The following is a 27,101-nucleotide window of genomic DNA, read 5'->3' as shown; positions in this document are numbered from 1 at the left end:
ACAGGCACAGGAGTGCAGGTGGACAGTAGGAACAACTTCTACTGTAATAGCACAGCAGGATAATTATGAAGGTAATAACCAACTGCGTATTTCAGAGTTGCTAGCAGAGAGAATTCTGAATGTTCTCAAGATGAAGATTTGATAAATATTTGACATGATGATACTCATTATATACATGCATTGAAAAATCACATTGTACCCCCAAAATATGTATTTTATTAAAAAAAAAATGAGTCAGACATTTGACACAGCAATTAAGACAACAGCTGGGGATGCCCACATCCTGTACTGGAGGGCCTGGGTTCAAGTCCCTGCTCTTCTTACAATTCGAGCTTCCTGATCATGTGTATCCTGGTGAAATAGATGGCTTGAGTGGATAGGTCCCTGTTACCCACATTTGTTTTTTATTTCCCCTACATTTATTTAACTTATTTAGAAGACAGAGTTTACAGAATGGGATAGACAGATACCTTCCAACCACCGGTTCATTTCCCCAAATGACGACAATGTTTGGATGTGGGCCAGTCCAAGGCCAGGAGCCAGAAGCTTCTTTGGGGTCATCCTTTGCTGCTTTTCCCAGGTGCATTAACAGGAAGCTGGGTTGGAAGTGGCCACTCCACTTCTAAACTAGCTCTCTGCTAATGCAGCTAGGAAAACAGCAGAAGATGACCCCTGTGCCTGGACCCCAGTTCTCCAGTTCAAGTACCCTGGTTTCAGCCTGGCCATTGTGGCCATGTAGTGAGTGAATAAGCAGATGGAAGATCTCTCTCTCTCTTCCATCTCTTCCCCTTCTCCATAACTCTGCCTTTTAAATAAACAAATCACACAAACAAAAGAGGCAATCATTGGGGGAAAAAAAAGTCTTCGCAATAAATCCCTAAATTTGTAGATCCCCAAATTCATTTAACCCTCCCAACATTTGGCAGTTGTTTCAAAGTTGATTAGGTGTCTAACTGCCCTCTGATGTGCTCTTGGGCCCTGATTGGGAGCCAGTTCTAATGTGGGGTAAGCATTGGACATCAGCACCCCTCTGGACCCAGGTTAGCTAGGTTAGACTGTTGTAGTCTCTGCCTTTTGCCAGTAGTGTCACGGCGGGCAAGTCAACTCTTGGAAACTTTATCTACAGTTGCCACCTCATGAGCTATTCTTGAGAGTCAAATGAGCTCAGTATGCTTAACATTTCTAGCAGTTCTGGGCACATAAGAAGGGGTTACAGTTATACCATCGTCTGAGTAGAACATCAAAAAGTTCATGTTTAGACTTAAATCTGCCATTTAGCTGATAGACAGCAATGATTCTGTGGACTGTTCCTTTTAAAATTAATGTTAACAACTGGAAATCAACAAGCAGAGAAGTTGGATGAAAAAAAAAGTGCAACAAATTGGTTCAGTAATGGCAGGTTTCTCCTAGAAGTGTAAGAAGACATAGACAAGCATTGCCAGAAAGACTGAGAGCGGGAGGAGGTAACTGCTATGTGTAGGCATTGAGAGTTCATGGTCAAATCCAATGGAAATCCTAGGATAGTCAGAAACCAGGGAAGGGAGCAGGTCTGGACTGGCTGCCCCCATGTAGAGGGATGAGGATTGCGTTAAAGCTGTCCCTGCATCCTCACAGCCAAGCTACTGAATGGGAAGGCAACACGTGGCACTCCATCCAGACGGTTCCTTTCCCAAGTGTCTGTATTATTCTAAGACTCAACTCACCTTAAAGGCATCCCCTCTGCCTCCCACACTAATCAAATTATTCTGAATTCAATTCTGGTTTTCTGTCGTTAATTAACCATCCTGATTAACTGAGTGGCAACTAAAAATTCCATCAGCCTAATAGAACTTTGAGCTCATTTTTTGGTTGATAATTTTTATGGCCTGCAAAAGGTGTAAAATGGCCTCTGACCAAAAAAAAAAAAAAGGAAAAATCTCTACCCTAGGGGTAGAACTAGCCTTCCTGCACCGTGTGCTAAGCCCCAAATGACACACCCAGCAAGGATTGGCACAAAGTAGCTCTTTTCTTCTCTCTCTCTCCCTCTCTCTCTCACACACACACCACAGTTTATTTACTTGAGAAGCAGAGACACAGAGACTTTCTAGCTCCTACCCCATATGGCCACAAGTGCCAGAGCTGGGACAAGCCAAAGCTGTGAGCCAGCAACTCCATCCTGGTATTCCAGGCAGGTGGCAGGTGTCTGTTGTTTTCCCAGGCACATTAGCTGGAAACTGCTGGTTAAGAAACAGAGCAGCTGGGACTCAAACCTGCAGGAACATGGTATGCTGACATCCCAAGCGACAGTTTAAACCACGGCACTGCACTGCACTACCAGCACTTAAGGGAAATGAAATGTTTCTTTTCATTGCCATCCTCTGAGTGGTTAGCCCAGTCCCAATTTGCAGGGGATCACAATCTACAGTATGCTTGTGAACACTGCACTATGAAACTTATGTCAGGGGCGGCTTCAGAAAGATAATGCTAGAATGTTCTAGTCTCCCAGAGACACACAATACTAATGCATATGCACATCACACATTTACTTCAGCGGCTCATTTTCATTAAATTAACATAACATAAACCAGCAATATAAACAAACATTTTTTGATTTTGCAACAGACATATGAACCACAAGTGTCAAAAGAGGAAAACCAAAATTCAGAAAGAAAAAGGTTGATGAAGAGAAAATAAGATTCAGTTGAGCTTTATAGAAAGTGTATTGTTTCTATCTTCCAAGTAAAAATTTAAAAAAGCATTCAAGTTGACATGTATGGTAGAATCTGAGGAGGTACAGTGGGATATATCTATAATAGTTCCTTAGCAACACTGATAGAGATGAATGAGCAGGCAAAATATGAAATGCAATTTCAAAGTGCATTATGAATGGTTGGACCTTTATGGCAAAAAAAAAGAGAACTAAAACTTTAAAATTTTAAATTAGATAAATTATAAATATATATGTGTGTGCACAGACACACACATATATACACAGTCTACTGATATATCTATTGCATATAACACAGAAGGTAAATGCATAAAAATGATTTGTTACTTTGGAATCTGGTCCCAAAGGTAATTTTTGAGCACAACCAGAGAAATCTTGATGGCAAATAAATAAAATGATTTATGTGTTAAATAAATTATAGTTTAGCCATCTGGCAGTTCTTGGCATACAGATTCTACACATTCTGTGAGATTTATAGCACAGTATTCCATTTCTCTTTATCTTAAAAGGCATTAGCTTGTCTACTTTTCTGTTCAATGGCACATGGCTAATACAAAGAAATATTTTTATGTGTGCACCTTATATCTTGTGACCTGGCTAAAACAGGATCTCCTAAAAACTGCCTGTTTTATTTTTCGAGAGGCAGAGAGACAGAGAACAGAGCCAGAGAAAAGGAGAGGTTCCATCTACCCCCGTCAACGACTGTTCTCAGGAACCAGAAGCACAGATTACTGCATGGGTGGCCGAATCATCTGAGTGTCAGGTGGCCGACTGGATTGGGACAGTGAGCCCAGACACTCCGAGGTAGGAGGTGGGCATCTTACCTGCTAAGCTACGAGTCTGCTCCAAGGATGGGATTGTTGTTGCTGTTGACTTCGGGGAAGATTTCTTGGGCTTTTTTTTCCCCTCCTTAATTGACAACTCAATTTCTTCTCTTCCATCCATTGTGCCTTTTACTGCTTTGCCTCACTATACTAAGTTTTCCACTGTGAGTGCCGGGAGTGGGCAGCTTGCTCTGTTCCTAATCCTCGGCAAAGTAAGCATGATAGCAGTTGCAGGATTCTTACCAAGTTCCTGTCTGTTTCTAGCTTGCCAAAAGGTTTTTTATGAGTTTATAGAAAAGTCTGTCAAAAGTCTGTGGGTTTTCAGTTTTGTTTGTTCTTTCTAAAAATATTTATTTATTTATTTTTGTTCGAAAGGGAGATTTACAGAGAGCGAGCGAGCAAGCTTCCATCCACTGGTGTATTCCCCAAATGGTGGCAATGGTCACAGGTAGGCAGGTGCAAAGCCAGCAGCGAGGAGCTTCGTACAGGTCTCCCACATGGGTGCAGGTCCCAAGGACTTGGGCCATCCTGCATTGCCTTGTTGGACATAATTAGCAGAGAGCTGGATTGAAAGTGGAGCAGCCAGGACTTGAACCAGCCCATTTTAAGCATCACACAGACAAGACACTTAAAATCTGTAAACAGTGTTTTCCATACACCCCAACAGGAAGCAACAGGAAAGATGACAGAATGAACACAACAGCACATTGGAGAGGAAGTGTCAGGCTCACTGTTTGACCTTTTGAGCTACTGACTGGCTCCTGTGTGTTCTCCCTGAATGTAAAAACAGTCAAATGTCTGCTGACAAAACTCAAGAGTTCAGAGTGAAGTCTTATCCTTTCTTCATAACTTTGTATCGTCTCTGAAAAATCATAATCACCATAATTAAATTTTTCAGCTTCTGAATAAAAGGTAACACGAGAGGATTCTTTACTCTTCTAGAATGCTGCAAAGCTAAGCACACTGCTTAATTTAACTATTCACTTGAGTAGTTCAACACTTTGCAAATACAACTGGCTAGATTTAAAAACTCCAGAACTCTAAAATGAACCATCTCCCTTTTCTGCCTACTTACCAATCCTGCCCCAAGAGACAAATTTATAACACTGAAGGCATCTTTGTTTGCAAGAACATAGTCCTGTTTTCTCCCAATACCAAGTTCTGTTTCCCAATTTCCAGGACTACATCTTGCTCATGGCCTGAAAATGGAGAAATCTAAAACAACAAGGGACTGGAATTCAGGAATCTCAGCTCCACTTTCATTAACATCTGCTTAAGCTATGAATCCTTTTAACATCCTTGTGCTTTTTTTTCTAAAGAGGAGTTAAATGATCTTCAAGGCCCTGACTAGTCACAAAACTGTAGAATGTAAAGTACACATTATGTGTCAATGAGAATTTTTAATTTTTTATTATTAAAATGTCTAGACATAATCTACCATCAACTTTAACAATCATCAAAAACTTGACATATTTGCTAAAATTCTCCAAGTGAAGGATGATAAATCCATGCTTACTTACATAGTCTAAATTCAGAAAATTATAGACATTGCCAACTGAAAAATCTCACATTTCCAAACTCGTTCTCTAAGGGAAATTTCTATGAAAGATAAGGGCCTTCACATGGAAGTCTAAAATAAAAAAAAAAAAAGGCCAAAAATCTCTGGCTTGCAAAAATAAAACATTGCTAAGAGCGACCCTCATATTTCCATCAACACTTGGGTTTTGTAGGGCCATGGCAGAGTTTCAATGCAGACTACACGTTTCTTCCCTTCTGTTCTTTCTTCTTCACCTTTGTTTTGGTTTCCTGCACCTAGCTCTCTGCTTTCCATGAAGTGTTGTGTTTTGAATATCCCCAGCCAAACACAGGCTGAAATTTAATCCCCCGGGAAATCTTCAGAGGGTGGAAACCTCACAAACACCCAGCACTGAAGGGGGGCACCCGGGGTAGGCTCCTAGGGAGGAGGGCGGCCTAGAGGCTGTGGCCTTAGTCCAACGGGGCTGTGCTGGGATTTCAAGGAGCGGAGTGGTCTGAGCCAGCTGGCTGTGCTCCCTCCAGACCAGCAGGTGGGACCTCGCCAGATGTGGCCATTCAACCTTGGGCTTCTCAGTTTTCAGAACTGTGAGCAGAGTGAAGTGTTCTAGAGCAACGGCCCAGGCTGCAGCATCATCTCAGCCTCAGAGAACGGATGACATGATGATGTGATTACCCCCGCTACGGCCGTCTCCTACTTACCCACGTGTTCTTTCAGTCTTAGATGGAAATCCTTTCAGAAGTGACTGCCACTCAGGTCTGATTTGAGTCATCAGGCCTTACATAACGTCATTATTGCTTAAAGACTCATACCCTGTGAAGAGTCTTCTGGGTTCAATGTCAACTCCATACATGTTCCTATGTTTATAAATATTCTTCACAATGAACTGTGAAGATATTGTTATTAAATAGGCAATCACTACTTTTAAATTCTACTGCTAGTATTCCTAAATATCAACATTTAAAAGCTATTTACTATATGAAACCTAAAAAAAGAAGAAAAACTTAAATTAAAAAACTCATGTATAAATTTCCGCAGTTAAAGACAGTTGTCAGTTTGGGTAAAAGAGCCTCCTGTGCTTACCACTGTCATAACAAACAGCTCTCATTGAGCAGCTTAGCCAACTCCTTTATAAACAGAGAACTGGGGGAAAAGATCAGCAACTTAATTAGCTAGGACCCTATTTATAATTATAATATCAAAGCTGATCACTAAGGAAGAGTTAAATTAAATGCTCCAGTGGAAATTCATAGTCTCATTAATTACAGTGCCAGAAACTTTAATTAAGATGGAATTATTAATCTGTTGATCACTGCCTGCCACATTCTATAGATGGTGATTAGATACCACACAGGGACCATCTCTCCAAGAAGACACTTCTGAGAAGGCTGGTTACACAGCACAAGCTGTACGCTGCCATCACCCACCTCTAGGGGGAGAAGCACAACCTACCACCCAGGAGTCCACTTCTGTCCAAGCCTTTTGCTCCACGAAAGGGAAGACAGACAACATTACTGACACCAAATACCAACTAACATGAAAACTAGAGTTTCTGTAAGGAAACATAAAGATGAACAGGTAATTCAGGTTAGTGTCCAAAAACCAAGTCAGAAAACAAGTAACCCAGAGTAGAGGTATATAAGTAATCCCTACTGCAGGTTAAAGTGCTGACTTAACAGAAAGCTGATCAGAATGACTGACTTACAAGCATTCCATTAGAATAAAACCACAACACGAAAATGTGTACCTCATGAGCCTATTCTGAGACTTTTCCAGTGATGCTTTTAAAAAAATTTTGCTAGATTACTCCTTTGTCATTTCTGTACAACATAGTTCTCAGATCCACACATAATGGTCTCTCCAACAAGATCCTCAGGCACAGCTCTTCAAAACATTGGCAGTGCAACACATCCAAAAGGTTTGCTTTGTACCTGTAGCAGCACACAGCTGATCCTCTTTTGAATAATTTTCAACCTCTACATTCCCCTTGCTGACCATGTGAAAATCTGAAAACTCTCTAAGAGCCAACATTATACTGCAAGGTATAGGAAAATCCTATACCTGCCTCATATGACAGGTGAGAGTCAGGTGCAAGGGTGGGTGGGTGGATTTCACAGTTCAGACCCCAACAGTGCCACACTGGGCACCATTTTGCATTCTGAGGAAAAGGCTGTGGGGGCCGCAGGGCTGCATGCGCTGAGCCAGGAGCAAGCTCATTTCTAGCTCCAAACACTCCACTGGTCCCATGGTAGAAATCTAGCACAAGCCTGGGACTAAAACTCACTAGAGGGAGCGGCACAAGTGACTGCAAAGAACTGGGTACTGAATATCAGTAAAAATCGACCTGTACACCAGTGGGCAACAAAGCATATAAAACAGTCCCAATGAGAGGAATCTGCTATCCAGAATAACAATAACCAAGAGCAAATAAGAGACAGAGGTACAGTGAATATTACTGAAGATTCCCCTGCAAAGCAGCAAAAGCCTTTGTCAACCTCAAACATAAGTAAGGCATTGAGGAAATACTGATACAGAGTTCAGAAAACTTGTCATAAGTCCTCTGAACAGTGATATGAAAAGCACAAACAGGAGTCCAAGGAATTTAAGAAATATGTCATATAAGAAATAGCAGCAATGAATCAAATGAAAACTGATACATTAGAAATTAAGAACATAATGGAGCAAATAAAAAATTCAGTGGAAAGCCTCAATAATAGAAAGAGTGAGGCAGAAGAATCTTAGAATTGGAAACATTTCCTTTAACAATGGGGGAAAAATAAAAAAGCTAGAAGAGGAACTGGGCCAAACTAAAACACATATTCAAGAATTAAGGGACACTATTAAAAGGCCAAATACAAGAGTTACAGAAGTTCCAGAAAGCTAAGAAAGAGACGGTGGGTTTAAAAATGTATTCAATAAAATAATAAAGGAAAATTTCCCTAATATGAAGAAAGAATTGGGAAACAAAATACAGGAGGGGCTCAGAACTACCAATAGTGTTGACTAAATATGATCTTATCCACTACATATGATAATCAAGCTCTCTCCAGTGAAACACAGAGAAAAGATCTTTAAGTATGCATGTGAAATAAAGCAATTAACATATAAAGGAACCCCAATCAGACTCACAGCTGACCTCTCAGAGGAAACTACAGACCAGAAAACAATGGAATGACATATTCCAGACTCTAGAAGGAAAAAAATTGTCAGCCGGAATAACTAACATGGCAAAGCTTTGTTGGTCTATGAAAATGAAATTCTTCCACAGTGAAAAAGAGCTCAAGAATTCACCTCCTCACACCTGTCCGACAAATGATACTTAAGGATGTCTTATTGACAAAGAAAAGGAATAGTACATGCCAAAACCAAAGGAAAATGCTCCCAATAAAACACCAAAAGAAGACTAAATCAAACAACAAGCAACCAATTGCTAAAATGACAGGACCAAATCACTACCTATCAATATTAACCCTGAATGTAAATAGCTTAAAATCATCAATCAAGCATCATAGGTTAGTGGACTGGAACAAAAAACAAAACCCTTCTTCCATCTGTTGCCTACAAGAGACACATCTCAGCAACAAAGATATGTGGAAATTGAAAGTGAAAGATGGAAAAAGATATTCCAGGCTAATGGAAAAGAAAAATGAGCTGCTGTAGCCATTCTTGTATCAGATAATCTAGACTTGATATGAAAAATACTTAAAGAGATGAAGGATACCACATAATGATCAAAGGATACATTCAGCAAGAAGAGATCGCTAGCTGTTTGTCATGTTTTCTTTTCATTTGTATTTTCACTTGGTTTTTCCCTCTTGCCTTTCTTTGCTAGTCTGGCTAAAAGTCGGTTTCGCTCATCTTTAAAAACGTGGCTCTTTCTTGTTATAATCTGTGATTTTTTTTTTTTAGTTTCAATTCCATTTACTTTTGCTGTGATTTTTATCATTTCTTGCTTCCTGTTCATTTTTTAATAAGTCTTTGAGATGCATTATTAGATCATTTATTTGAGATATTTCAATTGTTTATAAGCACCTGGTGTTAAAATATCCCTTCCAATACTTATTTTGCTACATCTCATGGGTTTTAATATTTTTATTTTCATTTCTTCAAAAATCTTTTCCTTATTAATTTCTTCAGTGACACATAGCTTATACAGTAGCATCTTTTCTTCAAGAAGGTTTTTTGCTTTTTCATTTCTTCATTGACACATTGGTTATTCAGCAGCATGTTATTAAAACCCATGATATTAGAAATTTCCTATTTTTATTTCTGTTGATTTTGTTTTATGGCTTTTCATTTACAAGGATGTATAGTAACTGTAACAGAGACATTCATATCTAGATGTGAAGATACAATGCAGCATGCATATCTACTTCCAAATTAAAGATGGACTTGCAATTAAATTGTTAAATATATCTTTACAACAGGATGCTGGACTCTCTACCATTGTCCATGCCTACAATGTTAGGATACACTCAAACAGTAGAATAATGGAGTTACTGTTTATGAAGGACTATACTATTATAATATAGGGGAAATCAGTGGGGGAGAGAGGATTTAGGGAGGGAGAAGGGAAATTCCAGAGCTTGTTGATTTGTATCATAAAATAATACAACTAAAAAAAATTTTTTTTAAACATACAAATACACATACCAATTGCTTTTAATACGGGTTTGCAAAAAGTATATAAAGGCTACGTGTGGAAAACACTTGTAAAACATTAAGAAATTTCATGTTAAAGACTTGGGTCCTCTGAAATGATCTCACTGCACATTTGCAAATTTTTTTTTTTTATTGGAAAGGCAGATATACAGAGAGGAGGAGAGACAGAGAGGAAGATCTCCCGTCCGATGGTTCACTCCCCAAGCGGCTGCAACAGCTGGAGCTGAGCCAATCTGAAGCCAGGAACCAGGAGCTCTTCCGGGTCTCCCACATGGGTGCAGGATCCCAAGGCTTTGAGCCATCCTCGACTGCTTTCCCAGGCCACAAGCAAGGAGCTGGATGGGAAGTGGGGCCGCTGGGATTAGAACCGGTGCCCATATGGGATCCCGGGCATGTGAAAGGTAAGGACTTTAAGTACTTTGCTATCGCGCTGGGTCCACATTTGCAAATCTTTAAAAATGAAATACAAAACATTTCTGGTCCCAAGTACTTTGGCTAAGGGATATTCAACCTGTATTTCATATGTCAGAAGGAAACCAAAATTACTGTGAGAAGAAAAACCTAGTGAAACATAATATTAAAAGCCATCTCTATTCAAGCTGACAACTAAGATAACATCTAGATGTTTTCAGCCTACATGAGATTAACCTACCATGGGTTCTGGTGATAAAAGAAATCACAGTAGGAAGGAAAATCAGACATTTTTTCTGTACTGTCAAAGTTAAAGAAATTATTTTAAAAGGTCAGAAATAAATAGCAAGCACATAAACCATTCATTCTGTGAGATGATTCATGCCAAACTATTTCAAACATACAAAAAAGTTATCCTAGTATAACAGAAATGTCAACATCTGCAATGTGTTAAAAATAATATTTTCCTTGTCAAAGACTTTTCTGTGTTGTTAGTTACCATTTGTGAATCTCATACATCAAAATAAAGGTGACGAAATGTTTTTTGCAAAAGTAAAAAAAACCCACTGACGATTGAAGGCACTTCTTTATACACTCACGGGAAACAGAAGAATGTTAAGAAAAATAAGAAGAGCACCAAGGGACAGAGAGCGGCCATCACATGATACTTGGGGAGCTGTGAACCAACACAGATGGTCTGCGCATGCTCAGACAAGGCCTGAGAAGACCAACACGAGTGGCAGGGACTCCAACACTGGAGCCCTCTTCCTCCATCTCCCAGGTGTGTGTTAGCAGGAAGCCACATCTCCATCCCAAGCACTCAGATATGGAGTGCAGACATGCCAACCACTCCCTGATGCTCACCTGGGATTATGGGACAGAAGACCACAATGTGGCAGCTCTGCTAGTCACACGGCCCCTCCCCAAGGCTCACAGGTTCTACTCCTGCTATAGTTGCTATTTATAACTTTTCTGAACTAATTTTGTTAAGGCTGTGTTTGTCACCTGTGACCTCTGGAGTTTTCTATTCTCATAGTTTAATGGTCAACACATGTCTAGAACCAAAACTCTTGCTCCATTTGGGGGCAGATCTTCAACACTCAGCTCATATTTCTGCCCTATCTTTCACTTCTTTCTTTGACAGAATGTCAAGACCAGCTAGACGTGAGAACACAGGGCCTTGCCATAGACTTCAATAGTCGACTTTCAACAGTGGATATAATTCTTACACAAAAGATCAAAAGGAAACAAAACTTTTAACACTATAAGCCAAGCCGACCCAGTGACTCTTGGGAACTCTCCACCCGATGTAATTAAAATAAACAGTGTAAGTGTGCCTAAACGTGCTCCACAAGACAAGCCTCCATCAGTATCTAAAGACCGAAACATGCCAAGTGTGCTCTCCAGCCACAACGTAGCGAACAAGAACTCAGTATATTTGAGATTGTGATTCAATATACTCACCTTTCTCTAATTTTGCAAAACACAAAGGATCTTCAAAAAGTTCACAGAAAAATGAAATTAAAATTTAAGTTTATTTTAGTGTAAAAAATCTTGACAATTGAAATGTTTTTCATAATGCACACTTCCTATGAAGTTGCAGATCTCTGGTATATACCCCTGAACAATGCTGTGGCCAGTGCAGTTACAAAGGAAAAGGAAATCGAAGGCATTCAGATTAAAAAGGAAAAAGAAAACTATCTCCAGGTGCAAATGGTATTCTCTTCTATATAAAACACCCAAAGGGGGCCACAGAAAATCTCTTACAAAAAACAAAGAGAGAAGGGCATAGCGCAATAGCATAGTGGCTAAAATCTTCGCCTTGCACACACCAGGATTCTATATGGGCACTGGTTCTAATCCTGGCTGCTCCACTTCCCATCCACTTCCCATCCAGCTCCCTGCTTGTGGTCTGGGAAAGCAGTCGAAGATGGCTCAAAGCCTTGGGACCCTGCACCCATGTGGGAGACCCGGAAGAAGCTCCAGGTTCTTGGCTTTGGGTCAGCTCAGTTCTGGCCCTTGTGGCCACTCGGGGAATGAATCAATGGATGAAGATCTTTTTCTTTCTGTCTCTCCTCTTTTCTGCATATCTGCCTTTCCAATTAAAAAAAATCTTTTAAAAAAAGAAAAGGAAAGGGTTCAGCAAGATTGTAGATAAAAACACAATGTACAACTTGTTGTAATTCTAAACACTAGAAATAAGTGACTCAAAAATGAAATTAGGAAAACAATTCCACTTATGACAGTACAAAAAGAAAAAACATATTGTGGAATAAATGTAACAGAGGAAGTGCAAAATTTGACTTGGAAAAAAAAATCACACAATACTGTTGAAAGCAACTTAAGAATATCTAAGTAAATGGAAAAGATGTCCCATGTTAAAGTCTTAGAAAGTCTGAAGTCTATCAATAAGGCAGCAATACTCCACAAATAGACACATTTTTTAAAATATATTTTTTTTCATTCTCAGCTATATGGGGGTGGATATCTGGCACAGCAGCTGAATGGCCACAGGGGACATCAGAGTGTCTGGTCCACTTTCTGCCAGTGTGCTCCCTGGGAGGCACAGGTGCTTGAGTCCCTGCTGAGCTCCTGGCTTCCATTCTGCCCAGCCCCAGAGGGTGCAGGTATCTGATGAGTGAACCAAGAGATGCGAAATCTATGTGTGTACGTCAGTCTCTCTGCCTGTCAAAAAATGAAAATTAAGAAGAAAAACCTCATTGCAGTTTTGCTTTGCAAAAACTGATAATCTGGTCCTAAAACATTTATGGAAATTCAAGGGATCCAGAATAGCCAAAACAATCTTGGAAAAGAACAATATATAATGATTCACAAAATAGTCACATTTTCAATTCCAAAACTTAATACAGAGCTAAGGCCTGAATATGCAAATCTGTGTGGTACAGACATCCAGAGATATTCAGCATGGCTTACCACATTCCATGGGAAAAGAGGAGTCTTTTTCAACAAAGTAAGTGGATAATCACATGCAAATGAATGAATCTGACACCTGCCTCATTTAATAGATAAAAGTCAACTGGATCAAAGAACTAAGTGTAACTGCTAAAACTAAACTCTAAGAAAGAAATCATACAAAAGCAAATCTCTGTTGCCTCAGACTGAGCAGCAATTTCTTAGACATAAGTAGCCAAGAGGAAAAAACAGATAAGTTGTATCTGATTCAATTGTTGAGCTTTTGCTTATGGATGAACACTACCAAGAAGGTGAAAAGGCACTGCAGACCAAGAGAAATAATTTTAAAACACGTGTGAGATTAAGAGACTAGCGTCTGGAATGTACATGAAAAAGGTCATATGACTCAATAACCAAAAGAACACCACTTTTTGGAATTGTCAAAGAATTAGAATACACATTTTTTCAAGGAAGATAAACAATGGTCAATAAGCACATAGAGGCTCACTTACTCTTAGGGAAATGTCAATCAAACCACAATGATACCCATTGCACAACCACTAGAATGGCTTTATTTTAAAAAATGCAAGTATGTGGAAAAACTGGCATCTTCATACACTACCACTGGGAATATACAGAGAACTGTGGAAAACAGAATGGCAGTAACTCAGAAAGTATTCAGAGTTACCACACGTCAAGAGTCCAAATCCTAGTTACACTCTCAAGAGAAGTGAAAACACATCTTCACATAAAAGTTGATCAATGAATGATCATAGCAGAATTATACATAATATCCAAAAAACAGAAACAATTCAAATGTCCATCAAATGATGAAGAGAAAAACAAACTGTGGCATACAACAGAATATTATTCAACCATAAAAAAAGAGTGCAGTGCTGGCAGTGGGGATGCACTGCACAAGCCAGCAGCAAGAGGCCACGTATCCTATGACTCCATCGATGCAAAGTGGCTCCACGGTGACACAAAGTGTATTAATGGCTGCTAGGGACTGGGAGAGAAAGACTGGGAATAACTGCTCAATGGTTATGGGGCTTCTTTTAGGGATGATGAAGTGTTCTGCAATTAGATGGTAGTAATGAATAAACAATATTCTGCTCAGCTGTTAAGACCTTTCTTTATAACTTGAAATAATGTCAGGTGTATGTCCAATCTTTGTAAGGCACTGTTCCAAAATTCTAGATCTTCACACTGTATACATACAGATATCAATTAATCTTCATAATACTTCCTCAAAGCTTCCTTTTGGAGCCCAAGATAGCCACTGAGTCATTTTAATGACAGTTATGATACAGAAAAGGCCAATCACCGATACTGAAACAAAATGAACAAATTATCTCTGAAATCCCGCCAATAAGGCCATGGTGTTCTCCCTATGGAATTCCATTTACTTTAGAATGCTGAGTCAAGTAGTCACTTTTACGTGAGACATCTACAAATGCAGTAGGGATTTACTCTATCAACTCTATCAACCACCTCTGCCCAACAGAACCCCGGGATGAGTGACAAAAGAAAGCACAGCACTAGGAACTGGCCCCAACAGCTTTGAAAATCTAATTAACAATCCTGTAAATAACTCATTTAACTCAAAAGGAAAAAGATCAATCACTTAGACACTTGATACTTACGAAAGCTGTGGCTAGGAGGATGCCAGGCAGGGCCAGACTGCAGTACCTACTGGCACATGCAAAGGCCAGGACTGAGAATAGATCATGCCAAGCAGGGTTGCTGCACCTGCTGGCACACATGGGATCCAGAGCTAGGAGCAGGCCTGGTAGGGGAGCTTGGGGATCTCTCCTACTGGAACGCAGCTCCTGCTGGGGAACATGAGAGCCAGAGTGGGGGCATGCCAGGCCAGGCCAGGCTGGGCTGCAGCACTTATGTGTATCATCAGCATTTGTGTGGGCCAGATCTGGGAACAGGCTGAGCTGGCCCAGGCCACAGCACCCACTGGCACACACATGAGCCTCGACAGGGTTTGGAGATACCTGGCTGGGTTAGGCTGCAACACTCACCAGCATGTCCAAGACCCATGGCTGGGAATGGGCCTTGTGGGTGAACTGTGGGGACTCCTCTGCTAAGCTGCAGCAAGCACTGCTGAGTGTGAGAGCCAGGGCTGTGGGTGCACCAAGCTGGGCAAGGCTGCAGTACCCAGAGGCATGCATGTGGGCTGGTTCTGAGGGTAGGCTAGATTAGACTGGGCTCCAGCACCTGCTAGTGCTTGTGAGAGCCAGAATGGGTGTGAGACAAGCCAGGCTAGGCTGTAGCACCTGCTGGATCACATGAGAGCTGGGCGTGGAGGTAGGCTAGGCAGACTAGGCTATAGCACCCATTGATAAGACCCAGAATGGGTGTGGACCAGTTGAGCTAGGCCACAGTATCCACCAGTGATGCCAGGACAGGGGCCATTCATACCAGTTTGCATAGCAGCACCTACCAACACACATGAGATCCATTGTTGGGAGCAGGCCTGGTAGGGGAACTTGGGGAAGACCCTGCTAGGCCATAGCTCCCGCTGTTGAGTCCAAGAGCCAGGGCTGAGGACAGGTAAGACAAGGCTGGGCTACATCACCCATTGGTATACATGTGGGCCAGGTATGGGGATGGGTTGGTCTGGCCCAGTCCACAGCACACACTGGGAGGAGCAAGAACCAGGATAGGGTGCAGGTTGGCATGGCTGGACCATAACACCCACCAGTTCACATGAGAGCTGATGATGGGAGTCGGCCAGGCTGGGCTAGGCTGCTGCACTCGCTGGCAAGAGCTTGGCTGGCAATAGGCTGGGCTGAGCCAGGCCTCAGTACCTGCTGTTGAATGCTGAGTCTGTGGGCAAGCCATCTCAGACTGGTCCACAGTACCCACTAGTACAAACAAGACCTGTGGCTGGAAATAAGGCTAGTAAAGGAACCTCTAGGACTTCCCTACTGGGTTTCTGCTCTCACATGAAAGTCAGAAAGGGTGTGGGCCAGCCAGGCTAAGTTGCAGCACCAACTGGCAAATGCCAGGACTGGGCACAAGTCATGTCAGGCTGGACTACAGTATCCCCGGCAGGTGCAAAATCCAGGGCTGGGAGCATGCCTGGCAGGGGAACTGTGAACACTCCCCTACTAGGCTGTAATTACTGTTGGTGAGCACAAGAACCAGGGCTGAGGTTGGGCCAGACTTGGCATGTATGAGGGTCAGGTGCAGGAGCAGGGCAGGCAGGCTGAGCTAAGCCACAGCACCCATCGGTATGCATGAGAACCTGAAGGGATGTGGGCTGGGCTGGGTTAGGCCATAGGAGAGGCTGGCACACAGAAAAACGGGATGCAGCAGATCTGGGAGGAGTTATTTGGCACTGCCCGACTAGGCCATGGCACCCACTAGTATGCAGGATGACTGGGTCTATTATGGGTTAGCAGGCCTGGGTTCCAGCCCCCACTGGTTCACAGGAGGTATGGGGCTGGGGCAGAACTGGCCAGGCAGTTGCATCTACTGGTATGTACACTAGCTGGTACAGGGGACAGATCAAACCTGACCCTGCGCTAGCTGGCACAAGAGTCAAGTCTGAGGTCACCCCAGGTGAGGTTTCTTGGGGGATTTCTCAACTAGACAGCTGGATTCAGACCCCAGCCACAGGGAAAATCACAATATATGTGGTCCAACCTTGGAGTATATGTATCGGTACGGGGCCTCTCAGTTACTGATACCTGTGCAGTAGACAACATGCCCAGATGCACATGGGGGACATGATGGCCAGCTCATTTAGGCCAGCAGAGAACAAGGAGTTCCTCGTCAGAGGATGGAAAGCAGAACAGGTTGGATAGTTGTCCTAGCCAAGCTTTGCAGCATGTTCCTGGGTCTGTAGATGCACTAAGGTGGACTTTGTCAACTAATAGGCCTTGGAAAGATTTTTTTCAACTCTGGTGCAACAAAGCTGGTAACATCTCAGAACTATCAAAACCACTAGTTAACACCCTCAGAACACTCTTCGTCATATCAGGGTCTCTGAGGCGTCATCAAAGGACTGTCCCTCATTCCCAGGTGCTGATGCAGTTTGACAGCAAGGAGCGCCCCCCACCCCCCCTCCCCCGGGGACACAGGAAAAATAATTTGTTCTATCCACCTTCCTCCATACCTCAACCCTCCCCACCCTAATCAAAGGCCTATATGTGTGTGTATCCCTCTCAATTACGTAAACAATATTAAAAAGAAAATTAAAAAAAAATTTTTTAAAAAGACATTACCTCTTCTAAGCTAGGGAGCGAAGAAGAAGATACTGTTCGAGATGACAGTGGGTGAAAAGGCTCTTGACCAATAGCATGTTGATGATTCTGGATTTGTACAAAAGGGTTCTGTGGTGGCCGGTGAGGCAATGGAGGTAGGCCATAGGGAAAGCTCGACCCTATCAAGTGATTCTGTTGTAAGTTAGCAAAAGTCCATGCTCCCTCAGGTGCCAGGTACTTCAGGGGGGGAGGGGCCAGGTGCTCCGAAGGCAGGGAGAAAGGCGAGCTGAATATTTGGGGTGGGAGGCGTTGTGGAAATGCTGGGCTGTTGGCTACTTCAATGTCTCTGCTGCTGTCATTAAAGTTAGAAAAGTGGCTACTGTGATCTGTGCTGGACGGGGGAGAAGGGGCTGCTGGTGGGCTTCTAGTCTGAACTTGTCTGTATTGCAAAAGTCTTGACTGAGGTGGCGGCATTTCAGCTAGTTCCCGGGTTTCACTCGGATCACGATGGGACAGCTCTCTGAGCAAGTCTTGAAACCTTCATGGAGACAAGGAAAAAACAAGGACAAGGGAGAGGCCGTGTCACATTAAGGAGAGCTTAGCTGACAACATGTGTACTTGCTACAGCCTGAGTCATAACACTTCCTTAGAACCAGCACTGATCAATGTCAAATGCAGTATTAATACGAGCTGAACTGAAGACACCAAATATGCCCCATTATCTGTGTTCTTTCATTTCCTTTCACATTGAACATCCACCCTTATCTCTCCTTGTCTTTGATAACTGGGAGTTCATAAAAGGCTATTATAATGGGGGACCTTATTCAGAGAGACTGGGTAATACTTCACAGACTTCACGTGACCATGAACATTTAAAACAGCCCTGCGTGCCCACAGTGAAGGAGTGGAAGCCTCTGCTACTGAATTTGTTATTTAACTCTTAAGCCCTAACTTGGCTTTTCTCTGTGCTGGTATTACCAAAGAATATTTTTTAAAACCATCCAGAGTGATGAGGTGTTTCTCTCACAGAAGCAGAGGACTGAGCTAATGTACAATCCTCAAGGCATCCTCCATGAGCACATTCTATACAAGAACCGCTACTCAGTGAGCCCTCCACCTTCAGTAGTGATCATGGGAACTTTGTAGCATGTGCCCAGAGTGCCAGCACCTAACTTCTCTGAGCCAATACTCCAGCCGGAAGCTAAAAGGACTACCATCAAGGAAGACAGTGGCAGAGGGGCACACAGCTCAGTCAGCGGGGTTACCTGCTGTACGTCGTTTCGGCTTCATCTTCTGCGCTGCTGGCGAGCTTCCAGTCTGTCCTCACTGGTGGCTGATGTAATCCGATGGGCGGCTGAGGGAGATGCTGGAGGTGAGGATGCTGATGGTGTGGGTATGGAATACTGCCCTGACTAAGAAAGGCCTGATGCTCACTCCACTGCTGTATCCGAGCTTGCTGCTGCCTCAATGTCTCCAGAGCTACATTCCCATGTACGCGATCTGCAAAAGCATTTGTGAAAATTCTAAGACTTTATGTACTCGGAGTTTCAAGTTAATTTTTAAATTTTTAAAACTTACTTATTTGAGAAACAGAGAGAGACTTATTTCACAAGACTCCACAGCAGCCAAGGCTGGGCTAGGGCCAGAGCCTCGAAGCAGGAACTGAACCTAGGTCTCCCACATGCACTAAACTCACGGCTTTGCAAGAAGTGCACTGGCAGGAAGTGGGAGGCAAGCAGAGCCGGGAATGGGATCCAGGCACTCCAGTGAGATGACCACAAGCTAACATCTTAACCACAAGCTAACACCTGCTGCTCTAATACATTTTCTGAAAAGTTTTTATAAACAGGTTTTTTTCCCCACAACATATCAGCTATACTTTGGTTCTGGTGGACAGCATCTGTTTTCTAAATTTTCTACAGACTGGGGATGTGAAAATGACGATGATGATGCCGACGATGACGACAATTCTTTCTTACTTTGATAATGATGTATCCTACCATCAATTCTAATATCACAGTGTTTGGAACTATATTTTGGTTATTACCTTAACAGATTTTGGCTGGCATTATGAACCAGTCCTTACCCAAATGAATACTGTACAGCACATGTCATTTTCTCACATCCAGCAGTATCAGGACTCACCCAAAGCCTCCCCTAAAGGCAGTCCCGGTGCATTCTCATCAATGAAGTTATTCAGGTGCGGAGGAAGGATGGGGCCCGGCTGGGCGATGGCTCTCAGGGGACTGTGGCCTTCCTGCAGCATGGGAGGGGGCTGCTGCTCAGGAAGCACGGCCTCAGCAGGAGGAGTCTGGGGTCTGTGAGCAACTGCCCCACTAAAGTAAGCAGGGCTGGGTCCTGCCTGGTACGCAGGAGAAAGCTGAGGAGGAGGCTGCTGGCTCTGTTGATCCAACGGACTCTGTGGCTGGACCAGCTGATTTGGCTGTGGTGGCACCTGATTCGGTGGCTCAGGCAAACTACCCTGCTGCTGATTTAACAGGGTGTGCTGCTGTGGAATTGGAAATGGTGGTCTCGGGAGCTGGGGGAGCGGATGAAAGCTGCGATTAGGGATTGCATACTGCGCAGGGGGAGTCGGGAGAGGGAGATTTATATGTCTGGGGTTGAGATTATCTTTGCGAGGAAATTTGGCATTTGGATAAACAACACCAGGGCGTGATTCCGGACTTCTGTTCTGTGGATTTGATTCCAGATCAACCTAGAAAAGAGTAAGAAGAAGGTTTCTTTAAACAAAAGACCCAAGGCCAGTGGCTCTCTGCCTTCCGTCAGCCCTAACACAGCTAAAAGATGTGACACATTCTTAGTAGCAACAACAGGACGGCTGGGTGCACAATCACCTTCTGACAATCACATAAGGAAGTATCTGCTAAATGAAAAAAGATAACACAGAAGAACCAATATATTAAATCTGAGTCATAACAAACACACCATCATTGTAGTAACATATCCACTTTAATTCCTTTAAGCATATTATTTTTAATTTCACACTTTCTTCCTTGGAAAGATAGCCATTTATTTCCTTCTGCTATGAATCATTAAAATGTGTTCCTTTCTACTGACACTTTGTTTTTAAACATCTATTTCTTCAAGGTGTTCTATATTAATAGAAGAAATCTGTCTCCATTTAAACAACTTTGAAATGAGCAAACAAGTACTACGTCACCTTTGACAATCAGCTGTTATGGTTTGACATTATATAGCATTGACATTCCTCCCCTTAAATATCACTGTGGACTCAGCAAGTATACTGTGCCTGTGCCTGGAAATTAAAAAGCAGCAATCAACCTAGCCTAAATGCTCCAGAGCTTAGTGCAGGGGCCTGTGAACTATGCCTTCCTACCCCCACTCGGTTTTTATAACAAGTTTTGTTAGAACACAGACACACTCAGTGGTTTACAGATTGTCTGTGGCTGCATTTGTACTTCAGTGTCAGAGTTGAGCAGCTGCAAGAAAGACCATTTGGCCTTAGAAACAAACTTTGCTATCTTGACAACAGGATGCTGGACTCTCTGCCATTGTCCATGCCCACAATGATGGACTTATGACTGTGAGGAACTATACTACTGTGATAATATGGGGGAAGTCAGTGGGGGGAGGAGGGGATATAGGAGAGGGTAAGAGAAATCCCAGAGCTTGTGGAACTATATCATAAAATAACTATTTCTTTAAAAAAGCAAACAAAATTTGCCAATGCCTGGCTTAGACTCCAGCAAAGGATGCCAACATGCAAACACACAATTAGAGTTGCTGCAAGAGAACCTAGTACCTGAGACAGCTAAGAAGAGCTAGAATATTGCAAGGAGGACAGTGTTGTTAAAACTAACAGTTCACACAATGGTTAACAAAGCTGAAAATATGGAAATTTGGAGAGCACACCCAGTGTTGTATACACAAAGCTGTGGCTTCCCTTATTTATACGTTTGTTTCTCCTGCTTAACATCAGATGAACCTACTGGAGCCCAATGCTGCAAAACCCAGAATGATTCAATGCTGAGTATAAACATTTACCATTTACTGTTTAAAAAAAAAAAAACCACAGAATTTTTAAAGAACACTGTCATCCTTCTGAAACACAAGTTTGACCACGAGCAGTGACAATGTGCAAAATGAGGCGGAAGATGGAAAGAGGAAAGTTTTCTTTTCCAGCTTGTCAGAACTTTCTGCAAGCTGTTCTGGTCCCTCATTATCCCCAAAAGTTTCAAGCGGTGGCTATTGTCACAAAGAGAGACCCCAGGTTGACCACCCCCCAAAAACAGAAAACAAGCAGCTTGCTATTTCCATTGAAGTTGACCTTCGCCTGGTGACCAAACTAGGCCAACAAACAGTTGTGATACTAAGCATTCGCATCTCCAGTCACCATGCTTCTGATCAGCCAGGTCCTTCAGGTGCCTGGGCATGAGAAAGGTGCCAGTGTGCCCCAGTCTTCCCGGGCAGCTGCTGGACCTGCTCTCATATCTCTCATATCTCAGATCCTGATTAAAGATCTCTACATAAACATTTTCTCCCAGAAATCTCCATTTTGTGGTTGACTGAATTTACCCGCATGCCTTTTCCCCAGAAGATACTGTTCCTATGTATATTCTGAACACACGCGGGAGATCATGATTTTACATCAAAGCTATGTATGCAGAGTCTACTGTTTTAACTGTGCCCATCACCTCTGACTTTTGACACACACAAGAAGCCAGGTGTGTGTCACAGAAAGCCACCCAGACCTGCTGCTTGCCCGTGCTCTCTGACCCCTTTCAAAGACATGCCACTTATACTTTCGTAGCAGCTCCTCTGTTTTCTAGCAGGAGGCTCCCCTGGCTGCTTCATTTGTACAACAGCTCCTCCAACAGGTCCTGAGTCCTTCCAGATGCAGCAAGTATGAGTGAGAGATACTTAGAGGATGTTAAATAGTGAAATGTAGGGAATGGCTGCTTAAAGCTAGGCTGATACCACAGACACATATTTGGAAATCATTTATCACAGACTGGGCTACTTTCCAGTGATACCCCTCAGAATAGAGAGATGGCACAAGGACAGAACTCTGGAAAGTTCTAGAGGAGCATGAGCAGATGGGGAGGGCTGACAGTAACATAAAAAAGACACCAGGTTATGACAGAGAGCTGAGAAAAGCTGGTCTGTCAGAAACTAAAGAATAATATGGCCCAAGACAGAAGCAGCAAACAGTCCCAAATTATCAAAGGAACGTCACAGGCCATTTCACTGAAATGTGTCTGCAACACGTGGTCATTAGCAGCTTGATAGTCTCCGTGAAATGAAAACGTCTACTGGACAGTGTGGGATAGGAGTAAATAAGAAACTTGGCTATAAAAGAACAAGGAAAAAAAATTTTAATCAATGAATCCATGTGCTTATTTTAGGCTAAAGGAGATGCATATACACCTCACGGGCTGAAGAGGAACAATCAGTAGATGGAAGAACCTAGAGATAACCGAGAAAAGGGACAAACCCTGTGAGGAGAGCGGGAGGGCAGAGACACCGGTGCTGATGGGAGCGCTTCCTCGGAGATTGAAAATAATAATCAAGAACACGAAAAAAGATACATCCAAGGTTACAAATTACCAGACACAGCCTAACGTTCCAAGTCCAAGACAAAGTCATCTCCTGAAAACAAAGATAACACAAGATGAAGGGAACTGGGCTTGAAAAACCCATTGAGAAAACTGAGCAGAGGGAACCAAAGGCGGGGGGGGGGGGGGGGGGGGGGGGGGGGGGTGGGTGTGTGTGTGTGTGTGTGTGTGTGTGTGTGTGTGTGTGTGTGTGTGTGTGTGTGTGTGTGTGTGTGTGTGTGTGTGTGTGTGTGTGTGTGTGTGTGTGTGTTGGCAGAGCGGGGTAGCTCACAGGTTCCAGGGAGATGAGGAGGCTTGCATTTCCAGGGGTATTAATTCAAGCAAAAGCCCGCTTTCCTTCAAATGGTTCACAAGCACAGAACCAGGCAGAGGGGATGGCCACACAGAGAGGTACACAACACAGCGTTGGGATGATGAGACCAGCCAGCGACTGGAGAACCAATCTTCCTTCTTCACTGGAGGATGGGTCTCCCTGTCCTGAGATGACTCTCACTGTCTGCAGCTCCATTTTCATTTTGTGCTCTATCATAGAAAGTCTAACTTCAAGAATATTACTGAATAACAGAATTTGAAAAAAACTAGTCTAACAAATAAAAAAATAATACAGCAAAAGCAAAGGGAAAAACACGACCTATCAGAGCCTGGTAAAACAATAACTATAAAAGGCAACATACAGAAATGGAGAGTTTTTTTTCCCCCTAAAACACCAGGATCCATAAAAGACGCACCTGCTAAGCCCATGGAACCACGTGCTCACTGCCCACACACAGCCTACCTGCTTCGGGTCTGCAGGCTTTTTCTCTGGGGTTCGAATCTTAGGAATTTCAGCTCCAGGATTGCTTGTATCACTTTTACCTAAGAAAATATTTAAAAGTTTCTATGAATTTCCTATAGTAGATCTATTTCCAATGACCAAACGATATCAGAGAAGCAGAATATTTTAAACATTTTACACCCATTGTTATCAGTTTAGATCATGACTTGGGATTTGTTCTTAAACTTGCAAAGTGGCCATTTCTCTGCAAAAAAAAAAAAAAGAATATGCATGGAAGAAGCACACCTCACTGAGCAAAAGCTCAATAGAAGAATAAGCTTAAAACATCAAATAATTCCAAATGATTATGATGTCAATCTCGAGAAATTTACAGCCTCGGTTCCTTTAGTAGGAAATTGCTGAAGATTTTATTTGTTTTACTTGAAAGGCAGAGTTAAGTGAGAAAGATCATGTTGGTTCACTTCCCAAAGGCCAAAATGGCTGGAGCTGGGCCCGTCCAAAGCCAGGAGCCAGGAGCCTCTCCCAGCTCTCCCACGCGGGTGCAGGAGCCTAAGGGTTTGGACAATTTCCAACTGTTTTCCCAGGAACATTAGTAGGAAATTAAATCAGAAGTGGAACAGCTGGGACTCAAATCAGCACCCCTACGGCACCTAGATGCCAGTGGCTTTACCTGCTGTTCCACAGCTTTAGCTTAGCCTTGACTTTCTGTTTTTAACATTTACTTATTTATTTCAAAGTCACAGTTACAGAGAGATGGGGAGATGTGGCCACAATGGCCAGGGCTGAAGGAGGTTGAAGTCAGGATGCAGGAGCATCATCCGAGGTCACACACACACACACACACACACACACACACACACACCAGGGGCCCAAAAACTTGGGTCAAATTCTATTGTTTTTCTCAGGTCAGCAGCAGAGAGCTAGACTGAAACTAGAGCATTTGGGACATGAACTGGCACCAATGTCAGCACTGCAGGCAGCAGCTTTACATGCAATGCCACAGTGCTGGTCTCAGTCTTGGTTTTTTGTTTGTTTGTTGCTTTTCCCCTCCCTAGCTAATATTTGTTTATTTGAAAGAATTACAGAGAGAGAAGGAAAGACAGAGAGAATAATTTTCCATTCATTGGTTCAATCCCCAAGTGGTCACAATATGTGGGACTTAGCAAGGCTGGAGTCAGGAGGCACGAGTTTCACTCAGGTCTCCCACTTGGGTGGCAGAGGCCTAACCACTTGGGCTGTATTCCACTGCTCTGCCCCAGGCCATTAGCACACACTGGACCGAGAGCAGAGCAGCATCCACGGGAATGCATCCTCTGCAAACGTCAGCCTTACTCACCATCCCACAACACTGGCTCCCAGCCTCATCTTCCTGAACTAGATATATGAAAGTATTCTCGACTATTCATGAAGGCGTTGGTCACTTACCAATAGTATTTAGCAAAAATACAAATGATGTATCAAGTCAATTTAGTAAAGCCTCTAAACTGAATAAAGATATTCTGAAGGAAAGTTACACCATTTAAAAGTAACAGGTATCTTGGGACCGGCGTGATAGCTTAGCAGCTAAAGTCCTTGCTTGAATGTGGCAAGATCCCATATGGGCACAGATTCTAATCCTGGTGGCCTTGCTTCCCATCCAGCTCCCTGCTTATGGCCTGGGAAAGCAGTTGAGGACAGCTTAAAGCTTTGGGACCCTGCACCCACGTGGGAGACCTGGAAGAACTCCTGGCTCCCTAGCTTCAGATCAGCACAGCACCAGCTGTTGCGGCCGCTTGGAGAGTGAATCATCGGATGGAAGATCCTCTTCTCTGTCTCCCCTCCTCTCTGTATATCCGCCTTTCCAATAAAAAGAAATATTTAAAAAAAAAAAGTAACAGTTATCAAACTAGTGTATATAAATGGTAAACAATAGGGGCACAAATAACAAACAATTACAATAGACAAATAATTTCACATGTGTTTTGATTCTAAGAATTAACTGCTGGCCCTGGCGTGATGGCTCAGTGGCCAAATCCTTGCCATGCATGCACCCGGATTCCATACAGGTGCTGGTTCATTTCTCGGCTGCTCCACTTTCCATCTAGCTCCCTGATAATGGCCTGGGAAAAAAGTGGAAGATGGCCCAAAGACTTGGGAACCTGCTCCCGCATGGGAGACCCGGAAGAAGTTCCTGGCTCCTGGCTTTGGATCAGTTCAGTTCCAGCTATTGCGGCCACTTGGGGAATGAACCAAAGATAAGAAGATCTTTCCATCTCTCCTTCACTCTGTAAATCTGACTTTGCAATAAAAATAAATTTTAAAAAATAAAATGAAAAAGAATTAACTGCTGGATACTTTAAGTATTTTGTAGGAATCCTTTATTTTTTATTCAGAAACATTCTTTTGAGAATGTCACTGGAACTTCATAAGATTAATTATGCCAGAATAGCCTAGCCACTAAGCCCCAAGAAATAAAAACTACAGTACCTAAGATGAAAAATAAACTAGGTGGACTAGAATTAAAACATTCCAGAAGAAGGCTGGATAAACTTCAAGGCATGGTACAAAAAAGTCAAACATAAAGAAGAAAAAAAGCTTTCTAGAAAAAAAAAATCAACCAAAAGAGTAACTGCAAACTATGGGGGAACACTAACCATTCTTTCACTTACGGGGAATTGGAATGCCTAAAAAGGAAGGAGTGTCAGACACCCCTTCCCGGAAAATCTGAAGGTGTGAAGGTTGAAAACTTGCAAACTTGATAAAAAGCACAAACTGAAAGATCTGAGAAGTTCAACAAACCCCAACAAACAAGAAGAAAATTACAGCAAAGCATGCCATAATTCAATTGCTAAAAGCAATATAAAAATTCTTTCAAGCAGCCAAAGAGAAAAAGATATCTTACACACAGAAAAACAAGGATAATAATGCAATCAGTATTTTCAGTGGAAACAATGCAACTTAAAGACCAATAGAACATCATTACTGGGGCCTGTGCCGGGGCATAGTGGGACAGGTAACAGTCTGCCACACCAGCATTCCACAGGAGCACAGGCTGCCCCACTTACAGTCCAGCACCTGGAAAAGCAATGCAAAATGGCCTAAGTGCTGGGAGCTTTATTACCCACGTGGCCGACTCAGGTGGAGTTAGTTCTAGGTTCCTGGCTCTGGTCTGGCTTACCCCTGGGCTGGTGCTGCATTTGGGGAGTGATCCAGCAGATGGACGGTCTCTCTGCCTCTCCTTCTTCTATAATTCTGCCTTTCAAATAAAGTACATGTGATAAAACCAGCCAGTCAAAAATATTGCAAAAGCATCATTTAAAAAAACGAAAGAAGACTAAAGATACTATCAGACAGATAAAAAAAATCAAATACTTCATCACCAGTAGGTTTGACTACAAGGAATGTTAAGCCATTGAAGCAGAGGAACGCTTTAGGAGATACAAATATACAGAAATCCTACATGCATGGATAAGCAT

The 27,101-nt window shown here is 42.7% G+C and overlaps 1 protein-coding gene across 4 annotated transcripts in view; it reads right to left on the bottom strand.

The window, feature by feature from the left end:
• HELZ (helicase with zinc finger) overlaps window positions 1-27,101 on the bottom strand; it is a 147,017-nt gene that overhangs the window by 11,277 nt on the left and 108,639 nt on the right. For all 4 annotated transcript variants that reach the window (XM_040989538.1, XM_040989540.1, XM_040989541.1 and 1 more), the window contains 4 exons: window positions 23,647-23,726; window positions 19,420-19,990; window positions 18,540-18,774; window positions 17,296-17,812 (listed from right to left, as the gene is read on the bottom strand). In XM_040989538.1, coding sequence (XP_040845472.1) covers window positions 17,296-17,812; window positions 18,540-18,774; window positions 19,420-19,990; window positions 23,647-23,726 — 1,403 coding nt within the window. The remainder of the gene's footprint in view (window positions 1-17,295; window positions 17,813-18,539; window positions 18,775-19,419; window positions 19,991-23,646; window positions 23,727-27,101) is intronic.

The sequence above is a fragment of the Ochotona curzoniae genome, unplaced genomic scaffold, assembly GCF_017591425.1.
Source record: "Ochotona curzoniae isolate NIBS_2020 unplaced genomic scaffold, NIBS_Ocur_1.0 contig_523, whole genome shotgun sequence".
In the NCBI taxonomy this organism is placed as follows: Eukaryota; Metazoa; Chordata; class Mammalia; order Lagomorpha; family Ochotonidae; genus Ochotona; species Ochotona curzoniae.
The sequence above is the reverse complement of the archived record's forward strand: the minus strand, read 5'-3'. Positions and strand labels throughout refer to the sequence as shown.